At 40.1% G+C, this 25763-nt stretch overlaps 1 protein-coding gene and 1 long non-coding RNA gene across 4 annotated transcripts in view; one reads left to right on the forward strand and one right to left on the reverse strand.

The window, feature by feature from the left end:
* LOC125999011 (uncharacterized) overlaps positions 1–17894 on the forward strand; it is a 65748-nt gene extending 47854 nt beyond the window's left edge. The window contains exon 2 of the long non-coding RNA XR_007492094.1: positions 17831–17894. This is a non-coding gene — a long non-coding RNA (uncharacterized LOC125999011). The remainder of the gene's footprint in view (positions 1–17830) is intronic.
* Positions 1–25763, reverse strand: part of SRP54 (signal recognition particle 54) — a 56583-nt gene that overhangs the window by 18910 nt on the left and 11910 nt on the right. For 2 of the 3 annotated variants that reach the window (XM_049766587.1, XM_049766588.1), the window contains 7 exons: positions 15826–15936; positions 13258–13349; positions 12145–12229; positions 6759–6863; positions 5847–5913; positions 5711–5768; positions 1387–1537 (listed from right to left, as the gene is read on the reverse strand). In XM_049766587.1, the coding sequence (XP_049622544.1) occupies positions 1387–1537; positions 5711–5768; positions 5847–5913; positions 6759–6863; positions 12145–12229; positions 13258–13349; positions 15826–15903 (636 nt within the window). In that variant the 5' untranslated portion in view covers positions 15904–15936. The remainder of the gene's footprint in view (positions 1–1386; positions 1538–5710; positions 5769–5846; positions 5914–6758; positions 6864–12144; positions 12230–13257; positions 13350–15825; positions 15937–25763) is intronic. The other variant, XM_049766594.1, reaches the window with a different exon arrangement.

Here is a 25763-nt window from a genome sequence, read left to right on the forward strand (position 1 = left end):
ACTCATAAACATGAGGCCAACACAACATGCAATTCCTGCTGAATTTAAACGTAATTCCACTAACATTAAGGGGAATGGCATTTTCCCAAGAATTCCTCTCCATATTCTAATCAAACAAAACAGAAAAACCACAAAATAACAGACATAAAGACAGGGGAAAGAAATGTCACAACACAAATTCCTTTCAAGGACAGGGAAAAGAAATGTCACAACACAAATTCCTTTCTAATTTCTCCACACACTCTGACCGGTTCACACAAACACCTCAAGTGGTCTCTCACAACCGGGGTCCTCAAACTTTTTAAACGGGGCCAGTTCACTGTCCTTCAAACTGTTGGAGGGCCAGATTATAGTAAAAACAAAAATTATGAACAAATTTCTATGCACACTGCATATATCTTATTTAGAAGTGAAGAAACAAAATGGGAATAAATACAATATGTGGCCCGCGGGCCTTAGTTTGAGGACCATTGCCAGGCTTGGTAGACAATCTATCAAATGGGGTAGATATTATAATTATCTAACACCCATTTCCCTTAATTCCTTTAACAATACGTCTTAACAGAATGATTAAGTGAAAAACTATTTTTTTCTTTTGGATACTTATAAAAATTTCACACTTGGGGCCAGAGCAACAGCAAGGAATATGGGTATCCCCTCCCTCAACTTCTTGTTTATCCCACCTGAGTGATCAGAACTGCCCACATCTGGAATGGGTGGCTAGAGGTCTGCTTGGGGGGAGGGGAAGTAGGAGGGAGAGTTAGAGAAGAGAGACGCAAGGAAGCCTGGAGAGCAGCTCAAAAATAGCAGTCAGGAAGAATCAGTAAAGAGGCTGCTTAGCTTAGAAGACATGTGGCACATGGTGGTTAAGGCCTTGTAATAAAGTTTCTCCTGAAACTTCATCTGACAGCTTTGCAGTCACCCTGCAAGCTTTAGACCCGCCAGGCCATCTGGGCTGCAGGAGCCAGGCCGGGCTAAGAAAGACCTTACCATCTCCCTACCAACACTAGGATTCATTAATTTATATTTAAACAATAGGGCCAGAACGACAGCACAGTGGTAGGGTGGCCATCCTGAGACGGATTCAGGTTCGATCCTTGGCATCCTTATGTTGCCCCAAGCCTGCCAAAAGCGATTTCTGAGTTCACAGCCAGGAGTAGACCCTGAGTGCCACTGGGTGTGGCCCAAAAACCAAAATAAAAAAATAAATTTCACACTTGACAGAGATTAAGTCCTGATCATCAGATGCAGATGTCTACAGTAGAATTACTCAAAAGCACTTGAAACCTACTTCTCAAGCAAATAAATGTATAAATTTATATATTTAATCAAGGTAACCAAATTAACCAAAGCTTTAACAATGTTACTGAAATGAAAACTACTTACTATTGCATTAGCAACTTGAAGCATTTCTTCAAACAAAGAATCTTCTTGCTTATGGCGCCCACTTGTATCAACAATAATAATTTCAAAGTTTTCATTTTTGAATTTTTCCACTCCTTCAGAGGCAATGATAACAGGATCCATCTCTGTGTAACTATGTAAATAACATGGACAAATTATTTAAGTTCAATACAAAATTTCTAAATACTAATAATTTGGAAATCACAAGTGTGTCTTTTTACTCTACAATGTTCCAATACCATAACTTCAATTTAGAAAAATAAAATCAAGTATTAAAAAAGGCAATCTAGGGCCCGGAGAGATAGCACAGCAGTGTTTGCCTTGCAAGCAGTCGATCCAGGACCTAAGGTGGTTGGTTCGAATCCTGGTGTCCCATATGGTCCCCCGTGCCTGCCAGAAGCTATTTCTGAGCAGACAGCCAGGAGTAACCCCTGAGCACCGCCAGGTGTGGCTCAAAAACCAAAAACCAAAATCCAAAAAAAAAAGGCAATCTACTTCTGGAGTAGCATCAAATTATGTCTAGTTTTTCACATGTAAATTCTATTGAATCCCTTTTCTTTTTTGGGCCAGGCTTAATTGTGCTCATGAGTTCTTGGTTTCAGAGTCACACCCGGCAGCACTCAGGGGTTCCTCCCTCCTGGCTCTACGCTCAGAAATCGCTCCTGGCAGGCTCGGGGGACCATATGGGATGCTGGGATTCGAACCACCATCCTTCTGCATGCAAGGCGAATGCCTTACCTCCATGCTATCTCTCCGGCCCCATGCTTATGAGTTCTTTTTTAAGAATTTCAATAGTGAGGGGCCGAAGAGATAGCATGGAGGTAAGGCATTTGCCTTGCATGCAGAAGGATGGTGGTTCGAATCCCAGCATCCCAAATGGTCCCCTGAGACTGCTGGGGTCAATTTCTGAGCATAGAGCCAGGAATAGCCCCTGAGCACTGCTGGGTGTGACCCAAAAACAAAACAAAAAAAATTTTTAGTAGTGGAAGTCAAATTACATAGTGTTTCACACTTACATTTCCATTTAACACTTCTCATAATCTCACTAGTGAACATTTTATAAAACAATGAAATATTCTCTCTCTGGCCCTCTTAACTTTGAAAATTTGTTTGTTTTAGGTTTACTCATGGCTCTGTATTTTGGAATCACACTTAGTAAGCACAGGGGACCATTGTGGGGCCACGGATTAAAACCGATTAGCCACATACAAGGCAAAAGCCCTCTGTACCCACTAAACAATTACTCCAGCATCTTTAACTTTTTTGGGGGGTAGGGGGCCAAACCATTGGTGCTCAAGGAGATTAATCATAGCTCTGTGCTCAGAAATCGCTCCTGGCAAGCTAGGGGACCTTATGGGATGCTAGGGATAGAACTCGGTTTCATTCCAGGTCGGCCTCGTGCAAGGCAAATGCCCTGCTGCTGTGCTTTCGTAATGGCCCCTTTAACATTTTCTTTATTGTTCTCACCTGTGTTTTACTAGCTATGCTTTTAAAAGTTTTTTTACAATTTATTTTTATGATTGAAGATCTGTGACTTACAGTATTAATAATGGTTTCCCATGTACTTAATTTCAACTCTAAGTACTTACCTCCCCTTATAGACTTCATTTTCAAGCTCCCCCAAAATGGATCTTCATAATACTATTTGTTTTTGTTTTGTGGCCATACCTGGCAGTGCTCAGAGGGTACTCCTGGCTCTACATTCAGGAATCATTCCTGGCAGGCTCAGGGACCATATGGGATGCTGGGGATTGAACCCAGGTCAGTGTGTGCAAGACAAACACCCTACCCATTTTACTATTGCTCTGGTCTCTCTTCCTAAGACTTTTACCAGCAAAACAAATTAACTAAGAAGAGAAATGGCATCTTACTTGTTTAATTTTATTTAGAAAAATGATTTGGAGGAAAGTGGGAGATCCCAAGCAGTATCAGAGAATCTAGAGGGCACTTCTTGTGATACTTAGCTAACTCACTGGGAGGGTTCAATACCATGGCCTCAAGATTCTGGGAACCACCAGGACCACTTCAATGCACAGAGGCTTGTAGGATTACACCTGACAATGCTGAGCACCAGGAAGTGTGATCCCTGCCCCCAAAACTAATAGAAATTTAAAAAGAGGGCCAAAGTAATAGTATCACTGAGGAAGGCGCTTGCCTTGCATGGAAATTATTAGGGTTCAATCCCTGACACCATTAAGAATTCCTGGATCCCCAGCAGGAGTGATCCCTGAGCACAGAGCCAATAGTAAGCCCTGAGTATAGCCAGGTGTGGCCAGGGAGAAAAACGGCAGAAAAAGAAACAGAAATAAGAAAGGAAACTTGAGTAAGAAAACAAGCAAGAGCCATCTTCCCAGCAGAAAAACAGCGAAAATCTTCTAATAAGCTTCAAAAGAAAATGGCCACCAACTCTTCCCAGGTAGTCTGACCCAGGCTGAAAACTCTGGAGTCTTCTCAGTATAAAAAAAAGGGTGTGGGGAAGAGAAGCCATCTCCTTTCTGCCTGCTGGCACAGCAGCCCACAGTCACAACAACCCAGATCTATAACTTAACCTTATTAAATTGCCAAGTCACTAAATCTGTTCCAGAGCTAAAGATCCTAGATCGCGCAGCTGTAAGCTACTAAGTGAAACCTCAAAATTTTGTAGTCAGCTGGTAGGATCACAGCATATCTGATGGAAAGTTACAGCAGAGAAGACCACCAAGTACAGTGAACCTAAACAGAGAAAGCTCAACACAAACCATAACCCAATAAATTCTTTTTTTTTTTTTTTTTTTGGTTTTTGGGTCACACCGGCAGTGCTCAGGGGTTACTCCTGGCTCTACGCTCAGAAATCGCCCCTGGCAGACACAGGGGACCATATGGGATGCCAAGATTCGAACCATCGTCCTTCTGCATGAAAGGCAAACGCCTTACCTCCATGCTATCTCTCCGGCCCCAACCCAGTAAATTCTTAAGTAATAACTTCAATAACACCATTGAGAAAGATAACAATTACTTAAAATTGACGCTTATTGATCCAAGTTTTAATAATTTCATTCACCTCTGTGGTGTAACACAAAATAAGATGTGTTAGTGCCAGCAAGAGGTTAGGCTTCTGTGATGAGTGAAAATGGGGACACTGGTGGAGGTAAGGTCAAACTAGGGCTGAAAATGGTGTTGGAACACTTAATGCCTGAAATAACTGTATCATGGAGTTGGTAAACAAAGGTGTTATCAGGGGCCGGATAGATAGCATGGAGGTAAGGCGTTTGCCTTGCATGCAGGACAGTGGTTCAAATCCCGGCATCCCATATGGTCCCCTGAGCCTGTCAGGAGCGATTTCTGAGCATAGAGCCAGGAGTAATCCTCCCTGAACGCTGATGGGTGTGACCCCAAAACAAAACAAAAAAATTGGTGTTATTGCCAGAGGGATAGCACAGCTGCAGGGAGTCTACCTTGCATGTGGCAGACCTGCAACGACTGGGGTTTGGTTCCTGCATATTGTCCCCCAAGCCTGCCAGGAACAATTTCTGAGCACAGAGCCAGGAGTAACTCCTGAGTGCCATCACCAAGTGTGACCCAAAAACGGGGCCGGAGAGATAGCATGGAGGTAAGGCGTTTGCCTTTCATGCAGGAGGTCATCGGTTCGAATCCCGGTGTCCCATATGGTCCCCCGTGCCTGCCAGGAGCAATTTCTGAGCCTGGAGCCAGGAATAACCCCTGAGCACTGCCGGGTGTGACCCCAAAAAAAAAACAAAAAAAAAAAACAAAAAAAAAAATTTCAGGTTTGGGGCTGGAGAGATAGCATGGAGGTAAGGCGTTTGCCTTTCATGCAAGAGGTCATCGGTTCGAATCCCAGCGTCCCATATGGTCCCCCGTGCCTGCCAGGAGCAATTTCTGAGCATGGAGCCAGGAGTAACCCCTGAGCACTGCCGGGTGTGACCCAAAAAACAAAAAAAAAAAAAAAAAAAAAAAAAAAAAAAAAAAAACAAAAAAACCCACCAAACATTACCACATATGGTCCCGAGCCACCATAAGTGAACCCTAAGCACAACACTAGTAGTAAGCCCTGAGCACTTCTGAGTATAGCCCAAAAGCCAAAACAACAACAATCAAAAAAAGGCAGAATACAGAAAGAAAAAAAAAAGTACCCTCTTTTCTATCAAATTGAATAAAAATGTATAATAATTATTAATTTTTAATAATTTATTATTTTATCCATCTGTTTCAGAAAAATTAATCTTGTATCTATTAAAATGTGACTACACACCATAAAAGACAGGTATGAGAATGAACATGATTATTGAAATAAGAAACAGAAACTCACCTTCCGTAGAAGGGAATTCTTGCTTTGGTGGCATTCTGTTTTAACTGGTCAAAAGCACCTAGGAAAAAGAGTTAATGAGACTTCAAACTTGAAAATAAATATCACATAAAATCCTTTTGAAATTTCAGCACATTACCTGCTCTGAATGTGTCTGCACATATCAAACAGGTCTTCCAGCCTTTTCTCTGGTAATAATATGCTAACTGGGAAAGAAAACATTAAGAAAGCATTATCCATAAATATAAATTGTATATGGACAACTGTTTCTGTTTATAATATAATCTACTTAAGTAGTAATCTTATATTTTTGTTTTATGAAATTTTATATAGACACCTATTTCTATTTACTACTATCACCTACCTAAGTTGTAAGCTTATATTCTTTTTTTTTTTGGGGGGGGGCCACACCCGGCCGATGCTCAGGAGTTAATCCTGGCTGTCTGCTCAGAAATAGCTCCTGGCAGGCACAGGGGGCCATATGGGACACCGGGATTCGAACCAACCACCTTTGGTCCTGGATCGGCTGCTTGCAAGGCAAACGCCACTGTGCTATCTCTCCGGGCCCGTAAGCTTATATTCTTATTTTCATTTTGGTTTTGGTTTTGATTTACACCCGATAGAATTCAGGGGGAATTCCCAACACAGCAACTGGTGGTCATTCCTGGCAGTGTTTAAGTACCAACCTCCAATACTACAGGGATTCCAAATTTCCCAGTACCAGTGGTATAGCTTTGCATACATCCAATACTAATGTATCTAAGCAGCAATCCATGCAGCCAGGCTTAAGCACTGAACCATCAGGCCTGCAATACCTGGCAGACCACAGATAGGAGTGACTTCCATAGTTTCCATAAGAGCAGCAGGAAGGGAGCTTGCTCTGCATGTGTTCAGTCCCGGTTCAATGACCAGCACCCCACAAAGTATCTCAAGCCCCACTAAGAGTGAACCCTGAACCCAGATCCTTGAACATAATAATGTACTGGGTAGGCTCCCCACACTAAAACAAAACAAAAAAAAAAAAGAACTAAACAGTAAAAAATTAATATACCTTTGAACAAGTTGTCGTTTTACCACTCCCTTGCAATCCAACAAACATAATCACATTCTGTTTCCCTTTGGTAGGTGTCCATGCCTTAACTCCAGGGTCTACAAGCTACAAAACAAAAATCAAATTAAGAATAAAATCTGGCTAATTTCAGTCAATTTATACTTACATTCAAAACCAAAACCCCTCTCTCATAACTATTTTTCTTTTCTTTTTTTAAATTCTGGTGACAATGGTTAGAACTCAAGCTTACTCTTGACTCTGCTCAAGGATCACTCCTGGTAGACTCAGGAAACCATATGAGGTGATGGGGATCAAAACCTGGTCAGCTGCATGGAATTCAAGCATCCAACCTGCTGTACAATCATACTGGCCTATCCTATAATGTTTAAATTATAAAATAATTTAAGAACATATTGGTATAAAAGTCATCCTTATGAAACAAGAGTACAGTGAGTAGGGTTGTTGTCTAACTGCTTTACACACAGTCCACCCAGGTTTGATCCCTGGCACCGCATAAGGTCACCTTAGTACCTCCAGGAGTGGTTCCTGAGTGCAGAGCAAAAAAGTCCTGAGCACCAATTGGTATAGCCCCCAAACAAACAAACTCACCCATAATCCTAACAAACTTATACAATCCAACTGTTTTCCTTTTCAAATAGTATAATTTTAGGTTGTTGTTGGTGGGGTTTTTGTTTTTTGCTTTGTTTTTTGGTCCACACCCAGCAGCACTCTGGCTGAGCTCAGAAATTACTCATAGCAGGTTCGGAGGACCATATGGGTTGCTAGGGATCAAAACTAAGTTGATCCCAGATTAGCTGCATGCAAGGCAAATGCCCTACCCACTGTGTTATAGCTCCAGCCCCTGCATACAAACGAGTTCACATAAGATTCACAGTAGGGCCGGGCGGTGGCGCTGGAGGTAAGGTGCCTGCCTTACCTGCGCTAGCCTAGGAGACGGACGCGGTTCGATCCCCGGTGTCCCATATGGTCCCCCAAGCCAGGAGCGACTTCTGAGCGCATAGCCAGGAGTAACCCCTGAGCGTTACCGGGTGTGGCCCAAAAACCAAAAAAAAAAAAGATTCACAGTAGATCTATCAAATAAGACTGGGCCAGAAAAGAATGATGGGATACAGTAAAAAAGGTAAAAATAAACAAAAAAGAATCCTAAGCCAATGAAATGAACACCTCACCAAGAATAACAGCTGGTTAAACATATTTACCCAACTTTTTTTATTTTGGGGGGGCCACACCCAGTGACTCAGGGGTCACTCCTGGCTATGCACTCAAAAATCGCTCCTGGCTAGGGGAACCATATCGGACAATGGGGGGAATCAAACTGCGGTCTATCCTAGGCTAGCATGGGCAAGGCAGATGCCTTACAGCTTGCGTCACCACTCCGCTCTCCTAACTTTTTTTTTTACATCAGAAAATAAAAAAATTTTTTTTAAATACTCAGACTTCAGCTCCTTCAGTTTCCTTCACAAACTGGAAATTGAGCTTCCATACGATCCAGCTATACCACTCCTAGGAATATACCCAAGGAACACAAAAATACAATACAAAAATCCCTTCCTTACTCCTATATTCATTGCAGTGCTATTTATAATAGCCAGACTCTGGAAACAACCGAGATGCCCTTCAACAGATGAGTGGCTGAAGAAACTGTGGTACATATACACAATGGAATACTATGCAGCCATCAGGAGAGATGAAGTCATGAAATTTTCCTCTACATGGATGTACATGGAATCTATTATGCTGAGTTAAGTAAGTCAGAGGGAGAGAGAAAGACGCAGAATGGTTTCACTCATCTACGGGCTTTAAGAAAAAAGAAAGACATTTTTAACAGTATCTCAGAGACAAGAGAGATGAGGGCTGGTAGGTGCAGCTCAGGACATGAAGCTCATCACATACAGTGATGAGTGCAGTGGGAGAGATGACTACACTGAAAACTATCATAACAATGTGAATGAATGAGGGAAGTAGAAAGCCTGTCTCGAGTACAGGTGTAGGGGGGTGGGGAGGAGGAAGATCTGGAAAATTGGTGGTGGGAATGTTGCATTGGTGAAGGGGGGGTGTTCTTTACATGACTATAATCATACAATTATAATCATGTTTGTAATCACGGTGTTTAAATAAAGATAAAAAAATTAAATTAAATTAAATTAAATTAAAAATTTTTTTAAATACTCAGACTTCAGCTCCAGGCATTTGCTCCATAAGACATACAAACATTTCCCCGCACTGGGCGGGGTCGGGAACCTGTGTCTTATGGTACAAAAAATATAGTACCAATTTGGGGACTAGAGTGATTGTAGAGCAGTACCTTCTACCTGAGCATAGCCAGGTGTGATCCAAAAACAAAAAAATGAATTACCAGTTTGATAAGTCACACATATCTCCATTGTTAACATTTTACTGTGTCATATTTTTATTTATTAACATCAATACTGATCAATACTTATCAGAAAAACTAGTAGAATGATGTCAAACTCATGATTGAGATGTTTCCAATTTTAACTTGAAAGTTTGAATTTTTCACTAACCACCATACTGTTTGCTTAAGTTGATAGATTCCCTTCACATTCTGATGGTCTACCATGTCACCAAATGTAATCATTACAGATTAACTATCCAATTGTTCAAATACTAGATATATTTACTAGTTCCTTCCCATAAAAATGTTCTGTGGTTGAAGTGGGTGGGGAGTTTGCCTTGCACAAGGCCAACCCAGGTTTGATCCCTGATACCACATACATACCTATAGTGTACAAGGAGTGAACCCTGAGCCAGAGACAGGAACAACAGAGGGTATGACACAAAGAATCTTTTTTTTAAGAAATGGTGTGAGCAGCTAGGCATCTGCCTTGCACATGGCCAACCCAGAACCGATCCAAGGCTTGATCCCTGGCATATCCCATATGGTCCCCCAACCCTGCCAGGAGCGATTTCTGAGTGTAGAGCCAGGAGTAACCTGTGAGTGCTGCCGGGTATGGCCCAAATAAATAAAATAAAATTTAAATAATGGTGTTCTATGAGGAGACTATAGAGATAGTATAGGATTAAAGAGCTTGTCTTGATGTAGCTCATCATGGTCTATCACCAATCATGGTCTATCCCCAGCACAATCCCTGAGCACAGAGACAGAAGTAACACTACTTTTCAGTTATCCTGTGTTGACCTCTGGTATTAGGTAAATAGCAATTTGGAAAAAATGTGAGAAGTCCTACAGAAAGACTGCAGGTAAGACATGAGTCTGTCACTAACTAATAGTGTCATTTTTTTTAATCAACTATAAACTGTGAAGTATGACTGAATTAATCCACTGATTATTTTTTAGGCCTGAATTTCTTTTTTAACTAACCTACAGGATAAACTGAATAACATAACCATTTCGACTTTCAAAGTACCAATAAACTCTCTTTGGAATCAAAAAGTAAATGAAACTTTACAGAATGAAGAAAATAAATATTCAAGGGCCATGTAGCAGACATTATTTTTCTTTGAAAACAAAAACACTTAATAATTCCTCCCCTTTGTCCATTTGTCTTATGCATATTTTTGTTTTTGTGCCACACCAGGCGGTGTACAGGGGTTACTCCCAATTCTGTGCTCAGAAATCACTGCTGGCAGACTCAGGGAACCATCTGGAATGGCGGGGATCAAACTGGGGTCTGTCCCAGGTCATCCGCATAGCAAGGCATGGCTCATGTATTTTGTTTTTGTTTTTGGGTCACACCTGGCGGTACTCAGGGCTACTCCTGGCTCTGTGCTCAGAAGTTGCTCCTGGCAAGCTCAGGGGACCATAAGAGGTACTGGGATTTGAACCATCCTCGGTCCTGAATCGACTGCCTGCAAGGCAAATGCTCTATGGCTGTGCTATCTCTCTGGATGCTCATGTGTATTTTTTTTTGGGGGGGGGCCACACCCGGCAGTGCTCAGGGGTTACTCCTGGCTATCTGCTCAGAAATAGCTCCTGGCAGGCACGGGGGATCATATGGGACACCAGGATTAGAACCAACCACCTTTGGTCCTGGATCGGCTGCTTGCAAGGCAAATGCCGCTGTGCTATCTCTCCGGGCCCCGCTCATGTGTATTTTTAAAGCTCTAATATTCTTATCATATTTTTCATTACAACCACAACAATATCAGTTCTATGGGAAAACAAAATAGGTCTTATTTAGTATCTGAAAAATGAAACCACTGAAACACACACATACAGAATTGTGAATAAGAATTCTGTACTACACAACAATGTAGAGAAAAACAATTGGGAAGAGTGGCTAACTGGGGGCTGGAGCGATAGCACAGTGGCAGGGAGTTTGTCTTGCATGTAGCCAACCCAGGGCCACATGTGGTTCGATTCACGGTATCCCATATGGTCCCTCCCAGCCTGCCAGGAGCGATTTCTGAGCGCATAGCCAGGAGTGACCCCTGAGCATCACTGGGTGAGGCCCAAAAAAACAAAAACAAAAGAAGATAAACTCAGAGAAGTCTTCTACAAATTAATCTAGAATGAAAGTTTTACTTTTTGTGAAGTGGACTTGGCATTTTGGGAGCTTATTTTTTACCACTTCCTTCTTTTTTACACTGAGGTGCAATTGCTTACTTCTGACTTGTTTCAGAATTGTTTTTCATTTCTCTTCAAAGGTATGTTTTCATAGTATGCCCAACACTGAAGTGCAAAATTCACTTCACCATGGTCTGCTGAAACCTCTCCATCTGTCAGCTTTGGTACTTTTGGTTGGAACTAAAGTAAGTAGCCTTCTTAGCTGTGGTCAAGATTATGTACGCAAAAGTTTATAATAAAATTAGGACACTTTACAAAAATTAAAAGCCCTTCAATTTGTTTCTGGTATTTTGTTTTGTTTTAGGGAGTGACACACCATGCCGTGCTCAGGGTTTACTTCTGGCACTATGCTCATCAAGGATCACTTCTGACAGGGCTCAGGAGCTATAATGTGGTGCCCAAGATTGAATCTGCAAGGCAAGTACTCTACCCAATGTATCACTCAAAAGCCCTCAATTATTATTTTATATAGGTAAACATTTTATACAAAGATATAAAATATTCTGTGGGTAAGAATAATAATATAGGGGTAAAAGGCTTCTTGCCCTGTTTATGGCTGATTGCAGTTCAATCCCCAGCACTGCATATGGGCCCCTGAGCATTGCCAGGAGTGATACCTAAATAGAGCCAGGAGAAAGCCCTGCTCATTATAGGGTGTGGCCTAAATTGCCACCCATACACACAAACACACATCCATTTCTGTATCTACACAAATATGTAAAATATAAAAATAAAATAAACATTTCTGTTTGTAATGTTAATGTATTTTTAACTGAGTTTATAGAGAATCGTATCATAAGCTTAATATACTTTTACCTTCACAAGTTCTTTAAATACAGCATGCTGAATCATTTTTCTTTTGTTAAGACCAGATGCCATTTCTTCAAGATCAATTGCTGACCTTTACATGGTGATATTTGCAGTTAGAAGAGAAAGAAGTCAGTTAAAACACTGAAAAGAAGGTTCTGTACCAAAACTAAGCATAGTCAAGATCCAAGCCTAAAAGTCTAAATTCTAAGCCATAGGAATTTGTAAAAAAGTATTAGACTTTGGTTCATTGATTTTTTTGTTTGTTTTTCACTTTGGTTAGTTTTCTATTTTTTTTTCAACTTTTTTTTAATTTAGATATTAATTAGCCCTCATATCTTTATAAACTATTTACTTTTTTTTCTGGCAACTCATATTTTATACATTGTTACAACTGGCAGAAAATAGTTCTTTTTCTAATATAAAATGCTTAAATACTAACAGTTCTACATTTATAATCCATTAAGACAAAACAAAAGTGGAGGGAAGGCCTATGCTAGAATTAAGTAGTTGAATTGCCTGTAGTTATTTCATGTGCCTCGCAATGTGAGTGATTCTTCCAATGAACACATAACTGACTACACACATTACTCCTTCATTCGATATAAACAAAGAAATCAAAAAAGAAAACAAAAAAGAATACAATCCTCCAATAATAAAGGAAGCTGATTAATGTCATTTTAGTCTGAAGAATCTAATTTTAGTTATTTAGTCTGAATAATGTCATTTTTAGTCAATCTAAAGAATTCTTTAAATGAACGAATGGCCAGAGACTGGAGCTGTGCAGGTGCATGGTCACGAAGTTGGAGAGGGCACATGCATGTTCTCAGACTCTAAAGAATTCTTCTAAAAAGAATCTAAACAAATAAAAGGCTCTTTATAACAAAATAGACAGTATATGATTAAATCCATCCTAATAAGATAGTACAATAGAAATGAATCCATAATTAAATGAAAACCACATGTACTCTATTCTATAAATATATTTCCAACATAAAAATTCTGTTCTTTTCAGTGTTATAATTGCAGAAAATGTTTCTTAAATAGAAAACTTCTAATTAGCCCACCAACTTAGTAAACTAAATTACTTTTGTCTGTTTTTACCTGATTAATTTTACTTACTTTACATTTTCTCTTAGTTGTTTCACTAGTTTTATATTAACATCTGCTTCCAATAATGCTGTACATACTTCCTTTAACATAGCATTTAATACCTGCAAATAAGTAAAAGTTTTAGAAGTCCAGCGTATCATTTTAATGATATAAAAGTCATGGTTGAATAAGCATCTTATACTACTTATACTACCACAGTCCTATAAAATCAATACTATGCTATGTGAGGTTTCGGTTATCCTTAGAGAGATAATCTTATTAGATGCTAGTTATTCTGCCAAATCAAGACATTTCATTTAGCTCTACTCAAAAATATTACCATTATAATATTCCTATGTTAAAGACAATATTAAAATAGTAAAGACAATATACAATAAATTTGGAGCCAGAGAGATAGCATGGAGGTAAGGCATTTGCCTTGCATGCAGAAGGACGGTAGTTCGAATTATAGTATCCAATATGGTACCCCGAGCCTGCCAGGAGCGATTTCTGAGCATAGAGCCAGGAGTAAGCCCTGAGCGCTGCCAGGTGTCGGGAATTGGACCAATAGCACAGTAGGTAGGGTACTTGTCTTGCATGAAGCTGACCCAAATTCAATCTCCAAAGTCCCAAGGACTTTGGAGTTATTCTTGAGTGCAGAGCCAGGAAATAATCTCTGAGCACTGCCAGATGTGATCCAAAAGCCAATAAATAAATTTTTTAAAAAGACAATATTACTATTATAATATTCCTGTTAAGGACAATATTAAAATAAAGACAATATACAATAAATTTGGGGCCAGAGAGATAGAATGGAGGTAGGGCATTTGCCTTGTATGCAGAAGGACAGTGATTCAAATCCCAGCATCCCATATGGTCCCCTGAACATGCCAGGTGTGACCCAAAAACAAAAACAAAACAAAAAAGACAATATACAAGCAAGATAATGTTTCTGCAGAATAGATGCAGTCACTGAAGTTTTCTGTTTCATAGAATAGTTAGTTCCCTAGGGCTGGTATACAATATTTGATTAATTGGACTGCCAAGAAGGAAAATGTTACAAAAAAAAGTAGTTCACTCCAACTTAGTAAGCTTATTTTATTCATTTACTGTTCAGATATAAAGTTGAAAAGTTATATTCCACTAATAATTATCACTATACATTTACTGAGTTGGAAGGCACTATAGTTAAAAGGTAATTAAGTCTGACAGATGGTAAGGTAAGGTATGTATGTGACTGACCTCAGTTCAATCTCCAGCATCCCAAATGGTTTCCTGAGCCCTGCCAGGATTAATTCCTGAGTTCAGAGCCTAAAGTACCTCCTGAGCATCACCAGCATATATATACATACCAAAATTAAAATCATAAAATGGGGTCAGAGTGATAGCACAGCAGGTAGGGAGCTTGCCTCGCACAAGGCCAACCTAGGTTCAATCCCCGGCATCACATATGGTCCCCTTGGCACCATCAGGAGTAATTCCTGAGTAACTCCCATAATCAAAGGGTGTGTCCTCCCCCAAGAAGGTGATAAACTATGAAATATTAAAATGAGTAAATGACTGTTTGCATACTAGAATGTAAGATCCACAAAAGCAAGATTTTCTCCCCACTATTATATATTATTGGTGTTAACAAAAATGCTTCCAAAGACACAGGCTCTTGAATTCTTCTGGAATGAATTCTCAGCTTCATTTATGTCCTTTGGAGGCTTAAGAGATTTCTTTATTCCTCATTAAAGGGGTTTGATAGAAAACATAACTAATCTTTCACTACAGGGGTATCTCCTTGTTAATTCTCTAGCAGCACAATACCAAGAAGTTGCCCATTCATGCAACAGCAGTATTCTACTTCCCACCAAGACCTTCTCCATGTTTTCGTTTTACTATAAATACAAATAGCACAAAGGTTATACAACAGGGAAAACTGTTTAGAGAGTTGTTTTTTATTTTATTCTGAATTTCAGACACTACACAGCAATTCAAGTAATAATTTATTATAAACCAATGATTAGAAAAAGTACTAAATGAAGAATTAGGAAAAGGATTCCAAATCTAGCTCTTTCAATAACATGTGAGAATGATTTTCTCTTACTGATAAGAGGTTACTACTATGTGATACCAAAGATGATACCATAATTTTTTTAATTCTATTAGCATAAAAATTATTAAAGAGAATTTCTAGAGAAAAATATTATTTTCAAACTTCTAAGTTAGAAAGTACTTTCTACCCATTATTATCTTTCAGCCATCTTCTAAGTTAAATGTCATTATATGTTAAGGAATTGGAAATTTACTATGATGCTAAACAAAGTCTTCTAGAAACCAAATCCAGTACTTTTCCATTAGTTTCACAAAATACAAAGCATATTTGTATGGTAAAATAATAATTTTTTACAAAATAAAATTCAAGTCAAATGTATCACGTTTCATGTAAAATTTTTAAGTTGAAATTAATAGTAAGAGTCAACTTATTAAAGATATTATCTTGCATTTACAGTTTTAGGTTTTCCACAGATATTAAATCTATATTAAAATAAACATAAAACTACTAATAACCCAACTCAAATGTATGTGATGTGTTATATGTATTTCACCTACCTCTTCATTGATGATGGTGGCATTGCTCAATGAGCGTAATGCTGATGTTATTTTTCTTCCAAGGTCTGCTAGTACCATCTTGAAGGTTTTGAGATGTGATTACAAGAAAATCTAGGTAGGGAAAAATTAAATAAAAATATATTAAGATAATCAACAGTCAAAAAAAGATTTAAAAAAAGAGTCTTATGTATATAATCATGGTGCTTAAATAAAGATATCATTTAAAAAAGGCTGTCTAAATTATTTACAGTCTTTAAATACTGTATGTAACTTTAACTTCTACAGCCTCAATCTACAGGTGTTTTGTTTTTGTTTTTGTATTTTTGATCTTCGGGTCACACACTGTAATGCTCAGGGGTTACTCCTGGCTATGTGCTCAGAAATCGCTCCTGGCTCAGGGGACCATATGGGATGCTAAGGTCCATCCTGGATTGGCTGTACACAAGGCAAACACCCTACCTCTGTGCTATCTGCTCTGACCCCATTCTACAGTTTCAATACTGCAGGGTTTGGACCTTAAATAGGTACAGAAGTACAACTACTACTTGGTCAAAATACTTTACAATAGTGGAGGGAATATTAAAATAGTAGTGGTAGGATTGGTATTGGAACACTGAATGCCAGAAATAACTATCACAAGCAACTGTAAACTAGTGTTTAAAATAAAAAATTTAACAATAAAAAAACCTTATGTTTAAATACTTCATTGAAATATTCTATATGAATCCCCAATTTGACATATCAGAAAATAACACAATGTCAGATATGTTCTCATTCTGGACATACATGTGAATATGAGTATATTTGTACCATGTTTTTTTTTTCCTCTCTCTCTCCCTCTCTCTCTCTCCCCCTCTCTTCCCTCTTTCTCTCTCTCCCCCTCCCCCTTCCCCATCCCCTCCCCCCCTTTCTCTCTTTGGATTTTGGACCACACCTGGTGACGCTCAGGTGTTACCCCTGGCAGGCTCAGCACACCATATGGGATGCTGGGACTCAAACTCATCCATTCCAGGTAGGCAATGTGCAAGCCAAACGCCCTACTGCTGCTGTGCTATCACTCCAGCCTCATGTTCATTTTCTTTGTTTTGTTTTGTTTTTTTGGGGTCACACCCAGCAGTGCTATCACTACCTCTGTGCTAATGCTATTTCTCTGGCCCTAATTTTATACTTTTTTTTTTTGGTTTTTGGGCCACACCTGGTGACAGACAGGGATTATTCCTGGCTATGCGCTCAGAAATCGCTCCTGACGTGGGTGTTAATTGTTAATTATACCTTTACCTGCAATCTTTTATCTCAAAAAAAAATTTTTTTTTGGCACTTCATACAGCAGATTTTTTTCTTCTTTTTGGTTTTTGGGCCACACCGGTAACGCTCAGGGGTTACTCCTGGCTATGCACTCAGAAGTCACTCCTGGCTTGGGGGACCATATGGGACGCCAGGGTTTGAACTGCAGTCCGTCCTAGGCTAGCGCTCGCAAGCCAGACACCTTACCTCTAGCGCCACCACGCCAGCCCCTATTTATTTATTTATTTATTTATTTATTTATTTATTTATTTATTTATTTGTCCTGGAGGTTCAAGATCAGCATACTGCTAGATTTGGTGTTAAGTAAAATATACTTCATGAGGGCCCGGAGAGATAGCACAGCGGTGTTTGCCTTGCAAGCAGCCGATCCAGGACCAAAGGCAGTTGGTTCGAATCCCGGTGTCCCATATGGTCCCCCGTGCCTGCCAGGAGCTATTTCTGAGCAGAGAACCAGGAGTAACCCCTGAGCACCGCCGGGTGTGGCCCAAAAAACCAAAAAAAAAAAATATATATATATACTTCATGAATTACAGGTGCCACCTTCTTGCTATGTACTGATGGTCTTTCCTTGGTATATGCTCAGGGATCCCAATCTTGTCATTAAAAATGAACATGGGCTGGGCCGGAGAGATAGCATGGAGGTAGCGCATTTGTCTTGCATGCAGAAGGACAGTGGTTCGAATCCCGACATCCCATACAGACCCCGAGCCTGTCAGGAGTGATTTCTGAGCATAGAGCCAGGAGTAAACCCTGAGTGCTGCTGGGTGTGACCTAAAACACCAAAAAAAAAAAGGGGGGGGGCAAAATTCCCATCCAGGAGACCAGAGATAGGACAGGAGATGAAGACCTTGCCTTACACAAAGACAACACTAGCTGAATTGCAGCACACATATGACTTCCTTCCTAAGGCTAGAAGGAGTGACCTGCTGAGTACATACTGATAATGCTCCTGAGCACTTCAGGGAATGGAAAAAAAAAACCGTCCATAAATACTATTTCATTTAATCATATTAAAGGATTTTTCAAAATATTTTGACTCAAGCTCCTAAGCAAAAAAGTTTTAATACTAGATCACTTAACTCTAAATATTACCTTGTTTTATTCTTTTAACAAACAAGAAAACAGGCATATTACTAATCATATAAGTGAAGTATACCTTTCCATCATTGAAAATTAAATGTACCTATTCATACTTAAGTCAAGTTACAAGAACTCACGAGAGATAAGATAAGCAAATATGCTTGCAGTTTTTGCCTTCAATTTGTTCTCTACTACCTGGTGAGACATGGTACACAAATAAATATTAAGAGATTTTGTCTTCAAACTGAGACACTGGCTTTTTCCTGCTTCCAAACTCAAATAGAAACATCAACTTAAGAAAGAAAGAAAGAAAGAAAGAAAGAAAGAAAGAAAGAAAGAAAGAAAGAAAGAAGGAAGGAAGGAAGGAAGGAAGGAAGGAAGGAAGGAAGGAAGGAAGGAAGGAAGGAAGGAAGGAAGGAAGGAAGGAAGGAAGAAAGAAAGAAAGAAAGAAAGAAAGAAAGAAAGAAAGAAAGAAAGAAAGAAAGAAAGAAAGAAAGAAAGAAAGAAAGGAGGGAGGGAGGGAGGGAGGGAGGGAGGAGGGAGGGAGGGAGGGAGAGGAGGGAGGGAGGGAGGGAGGGAGGGAGGGGAGGGGGGGGAGGGGAGGGGAGGGAGGGAGAGAGAGAGAGAGAAAGAGAGAGAAAGAGAGAGAGAAAGAAAGAAAGAAAGAAAGAAAGAAAGAAAGAAAGAAAGAAAGAAAGAAAGAAAGAAAGAAAGAAAGAAAGAAAGAAAGAAAGAAAGAAAGAAAGAAAGAAAGAAAGAAAGGAGGGAGGGAGGGAGGGAGGGAGGGAGGGAGGGAGGGGAGGGGAGGGGAGGGGGGGAGGGGGGAGGGGAGGGGAGGGGAGGGAGGGAGGGAGGGAGGGAGGGAGAAAGAGAGAGAAAGAGAGAGAGAGAAAGAAGAAAGAAAGAAAGAAAGAAAGAAGAAAGAAAGAAAGAAAGAAGAAAGAAAGAAAGAAAGAAAGAAAGAAAGAAAGAAAGAAAAGAAAGAAAGTAGATAGATAGATAGATAGATAGATAGATAGATAGATAGATAGATAGATAGATAGATAGATAGATAGATATCACCTTTTTTGGGTCTCAAGCCTGTCACCTTTCAGACTGGTGTTGTCTCCAGCTTGCCAACTCACTCACCACCTGAGTCCTGGGACTTAAACTTCCAGGGTCACATGAATGAGCTAATAATGTATGAGAAATCTCTAACACACTAACACACACACACACTCTCTCACACCCTCCCTCACTCACATACATTCATTGGTTCTGTTTCTGGAGAATTAATATCAGTAAAGAAACAGTTCAAAGGTAACAAAATGTTTATAGTCAATTGCCAATGATTATTTTTGAAAAATTTTAAAAGAAAAAAATAGCCTCAAATCAACTAAATAGGCTTTATTTATAAGGTTAAACTTGAATAGTCCTGAAATCTGTGTAAAATTTAGATAAATAGGAAAAAGGACCAAGGATTTTTTTAAAGAAGGTGAAGTAGTAGGGGATAAGAGGTCAGAAAAGTCTCAGTCATATTTATGCCTTATTGTCTATATTTTATGTTTAGATTATTATTTGGATAAAACATTCTGACTGGGGACAGAGGATTATATAGTTGTAAGTCAATAGCTCTGAAAACCAATGTAAGATTATTATCAGGGTCACAGCAATTTTATAGTGGAGAGGGCATTTGCCTTGCATGCAACCAACCCAATTTCAATTTCCAGCACCACACATGGTTCTCTGAGGCCACTGAGTGATCCCTGAGCACAGAGCCAAGAGTAAACTCCGAGCACCACCAGGTGTTGTGCATCCCACCTCAGTATTATCAACCAGGGATCTGGGAAATGACACATTTTGCTATTTCTGGTTTGTTGGACGTACTAGTTCGAATCCCAACACTGCCTGGTTTCCAAGCTAAGTACCACGCCAGAAGTAGTACCCAAGCACCATCAGTTGTAGCCAAAACAAAAACATGACACAGATAAATTATTCCAATATATGCAATATTAGCAGAAAATTTTGTTAAAACTGCTTTGGTAATGTTTTCATGCTAATCTAGTTGGTCAGAACTATTTACACTAGTTCATATCTATAGAACTAGAATATGATATAGTAAAGACTAGAACTATATCATATTCTAGTTCTATAGATATCTGTTTCGCTCATTTAACTCTTCTAGTTAATAAGCAAAACAGGTTGACGAAGAAGCTGACTCATTCAATGTAGAAAAGTGAAGAGATGAGTCGAAGAAATAAGATGGGGAAAATGTACTAAAGAACCTATCAACGGTATTATATTCCACCTTTAAATTAAACACACTTCTACTTCTACTTCTAAAGTAAAATCAGAGCATTTAAAATCTAAAAATAACCTAGCACTTGACAACATTGGAAACAATGTGCTTACCATTATTTTACAATAATATGGTCACTTGACCTGAAAAAGCAACTACATCATAGAAAACATCTGAAATTTAGAATTTCTTATCCCATATTCATGTTATTGCTTAAGCAAACATTCTTCAATTAAGAACTAAGATTCAACTTCATTCTTCTCTTTTGCCATTGTGTGACATAATCCTAATTATGACACCAGAGTTAACTTTCTTAAAGATCATGTCATAAACAGACCAGCTTTTACTTCAAAGAGTTCTATTATAGGTATTTCTTGGGGGGTAGGAGGTTCACACCTGGCAGCGCTCAGAAATAGCCCTGGCAGGCACTGGGGACCATATGGGATGCAGGGATTTAAACCACTGTCAGTCGTGGATCAGCTGTGTGCAAGGCAAACGCTCCACAGCTGTGCAATCTCTCCGGCCCCAGTATTAGATGTTTCTTAAGAATACAATTTATGGGGCCCGGAGAGATAGCACAGCGGCATTTGCCTTGCAAGCAGCCGATCCAGGACCAAAGGTGGTTGGTTCAAATCCCGGTGTCCCATATGGTCCCCCGTGCCCGCCAGGAGTTATTTCTGAGCAGACAGCCAGGAGAAACCTCTGAGCACCGCCGGGTGTGGCCCAAAAAAGAAAAAAAAAAAACAAAAAAAAACCTCTTATCTTGGGGCCGGGCGGTGGCACTAAAGGTAAGGTGCCTGCCTTGCCTGCGCTAGCCGAGGATGGACAGCGGTTCGATCCCCCGGTGTCCCATATGGTCCCCCAAGCCAGGAGCAACTTCTGAGCACATAGCCAGGAGTAACCCCTGAGCATTACTGGGTGTGGCCCAAAAATCAAAAAAAAAAAAAAAAAAAACAAAAAACAAAAAAAAGAATACAATTTATGGGGCCCGGAGAGATAGCACAGCAGCATTTGCCTTGCAAGCAGCCGATCCAGGACCAAAGGTGGTTGGTTCGAATCCCGGTGTCCCATATGGTCCCCCGTGCCTGCCAGGAGCTATTTCTGAGCAGAGAACCAGGAGTAACCCCTGAGCACCACCGGGTGTGGCCCAAAAACCAAAAAAAAAAAAAAAAAAGAATACAATTTATGGGGCTGGCGAGGTGGCTCTAGAGGTAAGGTGTCTGCCTTGCAAGCACTAGCCAAGGATCAGGACCTCGGGATCCCGGGAGTCCCATATGGTCCCCCCAAGCCAGGGGCAATTTCTGAGCACTTAGCCAGGAGTAACCACTGAGCATCAAACGGGTGTGGCCCGAAAAACCAAAAAAAAAAAAAAAAAAAGAATACAATTTATCTCCCATAATGACTTGCTCTTTAAAAAACAAATCAAATCAGGACTGGTGAGATAGCACAGCAGTGGGGCGTTTGCCTTGCACACAGCCAATCCAGGACAGACCGGCAGTTTGAATCCAGGCATCTCGCCCCCCCACCCCGCCCAACAGAAAAACAAAAAACACCACCTGAAGTTTTCAAATGTGTTTTTCTTTCCTTAACTATTACTTGACTATATATATATATATATATATATATATATTTTTTTTTTTTTTTGGTTTTTTTTGGGCCACACCCTGTGACGCTCAGGGGTTACTCCTGGCTATGTGCTCAGAAGTCGCTCCTGGCTTGGGGGACCATATGGGACGCCGGGGGATCGAACCGCGGTCCTGTCCAAGGCTAGCGCAGGTAAGGCAGGCACCTTACCTCTTGCGCCACAGCCCGGCCCCTTGACAGTATATTTTAAAACATATTTGCCTGAAAATAAAATTTGCATTTCAGTCCAGAAAAAACTCTTTAGTGTATCTTTTATTTATACATTGTTTCCTTTTCAACTTCCAAGAAGTGTTAGAATTCTCAAAACTTTAATACATTTCATTTCCCATTTCACTCAGAAGTTGATTCTCAAGGGCCAGAAAGATAGCACAGTGGTAGGGTGCTAGCCTTGCAGGCAGCTGACCGGGACAGACTTAAGTTCAATTCTCGGCATCCCATATGGTCCCTGATCCTGCCAGGATCTTTTTCTTTTTTTTTTTTTTGGTTTTTGGGCCACACCCGGTGACGCTCAGGGGTTACTCCTGGCTATGCGCTCAGAAGTCGCTCCTGGCTTGGGGGACCATATGGGGCGCCGGGGGATCGAACCGCGGTCCGTCTCCTAGGCTAGCGCAGGTAAGGCAGGCACCTTACCTCGAGCGCCACCGCCCGGCCCCAGGATCTTTTTCTTAACGAATAGCTAGTAGTAACCCATGAGTGCCGCCAGGTGGCCCAAAAACAAACCAAAAAAAAGTTGATTCTCAAACACTGACACTACATTCTCCCTCTCCCTTCAACTCTCTTTCACATCTCCCTAACCCTCTCTCCTCCCTTCCCATCTTTCACTTAGCCTTTCTCCTCTCCCCTCTTTCCCTTTATTTTAAATCACACTGGCTTTTTGGTATTGCTGTTACTGCACTTTCCTACCTACATAAGGCCTTAGTTCAAGCTCTTCCTCAAGCTGCCAACTCAGTTTTTTTCCTTAACCTCTTCCAGATAGCCGCAATTTATCCCCCCACCCCCTTTACCCATCTCTTCCTTCCTAAGAAGGGATTTGGGCCACATATGGAGTGCTAACATGGAATGATGAGCAAGGACCACGTGATACCTGCGATGGGCCCCAGGCCTCTCACATATAAAACATGAGCACTAGCCCTCAGAGCTATTTCCATGTCCAAGATGTAACTTTTTTTTTTTTTTTGGTGGTTTTTTTGGGTCACACCCGCAGGTGCTCAGGGGTTTACTCCTGGCTCCATGCTCAGAAATTGCTCCTGGGTCCACGGGGGACCATATGGGACACCGGGTTTCGAACCAATGACCTTCTGCATGAAAGGCAAACGCCTTACCTCCATGCTATCTCTCCCGGCCCCAAGATGTAACATCTTTTTTTTTTTTTTGGTTTTTGGGCCACACCCGTTTGACGCTCAGGGGTTACTCCTGGCTTGTGCTCAGAAATCGCCCCCTGGCTTGGGGGGACCATATGGGACGCCGGGGGAATCGAACCGCGGTCCGTTCCTTGGCTAGCGCTTAAGATGTAACATCTTAATATTTTACCTAACCAACTCTTTAAAATTGAAACTCCTCACTTTTATATTTTCTCATTGTTCAAATATCAACATTTTAAATACTTGTGGTAACATTGACTATGCACTTGGATTTTTTTTTTATTGTTTTGTGTGCCTTACTCCCCGGCTTGTAGTAAGAGGTCATTCCTGGCAGTACCTCAGGAAAACCTTAACAGTGTTAGGGACATAACCAGGGTCGACAAGGCTAATGCCCTACCTTTACTATCTCTCTGGCCCAATATTATTTTATATTGTTTGTGGTCTATTAATTCTCAAGAAAAATGTAATCTCATGAGGGCAGGAATTTTTGTCTCTTTTGATCTCTCCTAGTACCTCAGTACTTTATTCTCAGTCTTACATAGTATGCCCTTAATAAAAATTATTCTTGAGAGGGTATAGATCAGGGGTCCTCAAACTTTTTAAACAGGGGGCCAGTCACTGGCCCCTCAGACCATTGGAGGGTCTGACTATAGTAAAAAAACAAATTTATGAACGAATTCTTATGCACACTGCATATATCTTATTTTGCAATGAAGAAACAAAACAGATACAAATACAGTATGTGGCCCGCGGGCCATAGTTTGAGGACCACTGCTATAGATAGTACAGGGGTTAAGGCACTTACCTTATAAATGGCCAACCCTACTTCAATGCCCTGTGCCACATATGGTTCCCCAAGCACCACCAGGAGTAATTCATAAGCAATACCAGCTGTGCCCACCCAAAAGCAAAAACTTTTAATAAATATCTCTGTATACCTTAAAAAAAAAAAAAAGCAAGACTAAGTCATGCTAGGACCTACAAAAATCTCTTCAAGGAAATAAAACCACAAAAATCAATGTCCTATGTAATTGATATATACATTTATACATTGACATTTACCACTACTTATAACTTTTTAGAAATTTGTTACAGAGCATTTCATACAAATTCTTAAAAGTTAAATTCACTTGTCCTAAAATGCAAAAAAATGTCAAATGTTTAACAGCTAACTCTGTCAAACTGGACTAATTTACTATTCAAGCATATTTAAAATTTTCTTAGTTGGGGCCAGAGAGATAGCACAATGGTAGGGTGTTTGCCTTGCATATGGCCAACCCAGGACTGATGGTGGTTCGATTCCCAGCATCCCATATGGTCCCTCTTGCCTTCCAGGAGTGATTTCTGAGCACAGAACTAGGAATAACCCCTGAAAGCCCCCCAGGTGTAACCCAAAAACCAAATAAAATAAAATAAAATTCTCTTAGTCATTTAAAAAGATTTATTGAAGTCTGTGTCTACCAGAAAGAGGAATCTACTTAGATAAGACTGTTGGAAAGATAAGAATTTACTGTATTATTTATACAATTATTTTATACAATTTAAACTATTATTTCATTCTACCCTCACAAGTTTTTGTGTGTGCTTGAAATTAAACAAAGGGGGCTGGAGAGATAGCATGGAGGTAAGGCATTTGCCTTGCATGCAGAAGGACAGTAGTTCAAATCCCAGCATCCCCTATGGTCCCCCGAGCCTGCCAGGTGCAATTTCTAAGCATAGAGCCAGGAGTAACCCCTGAGCGCTGCAGGGTGTAACCCAAAAACCAAAAAAAAAAAGAAAGAAAGAAATTAAACAATTAAAAAACAATTAAAAAAAGAAATTAAACAATTAAAAAACAATTAAAAAAAGAAATTAAACAAGGGATCTCATAAATGTGAGATGTGTGCTTGACAGCTGAGCTACTTACTAAGCTAACAATTTTATAATAGAAGTAGGTTAGGAAATTGAGGATGGGAGAAGAAAAGATAAACTGACTTCCTGAATTCCCTTCTGGATCCAAAATTTTAATTAAGAGCAATGTTCCCCAGAGGGAAACATATCACTTGCATGAAGGTGTTAAAATTATATGGGAGGGAGGAATAGCAGCCTCAGGTGTAATTTTGGGATTTCTATTTGTTCCCTTAGATGGGTGAGGAGCTCCTGAGTAATAATGTTTCTAAAGAGGTAGAGATAGGCCAAATAAATATGGGAACTTCTGTTCTAGCTTATTAAGCAGAACAATCTCCAAATGCCAGGAATAAATTTTACTGTTATACTATAAGAAATTACAT

Source organism: Suncus etruscus, chromosome 2, assembly GCF_024139225.1.
Source record: "Suncus etruscus isolate mSunEtr1 chromosome 2, mSunEtr1.pri.cur, whole genome shotgun sequence".
NCBI lineage: Eukaryota > Metazoa > Chordata > Mammalia > Eulipotyphla > Soricidae > Suncus > Suncus etruscus.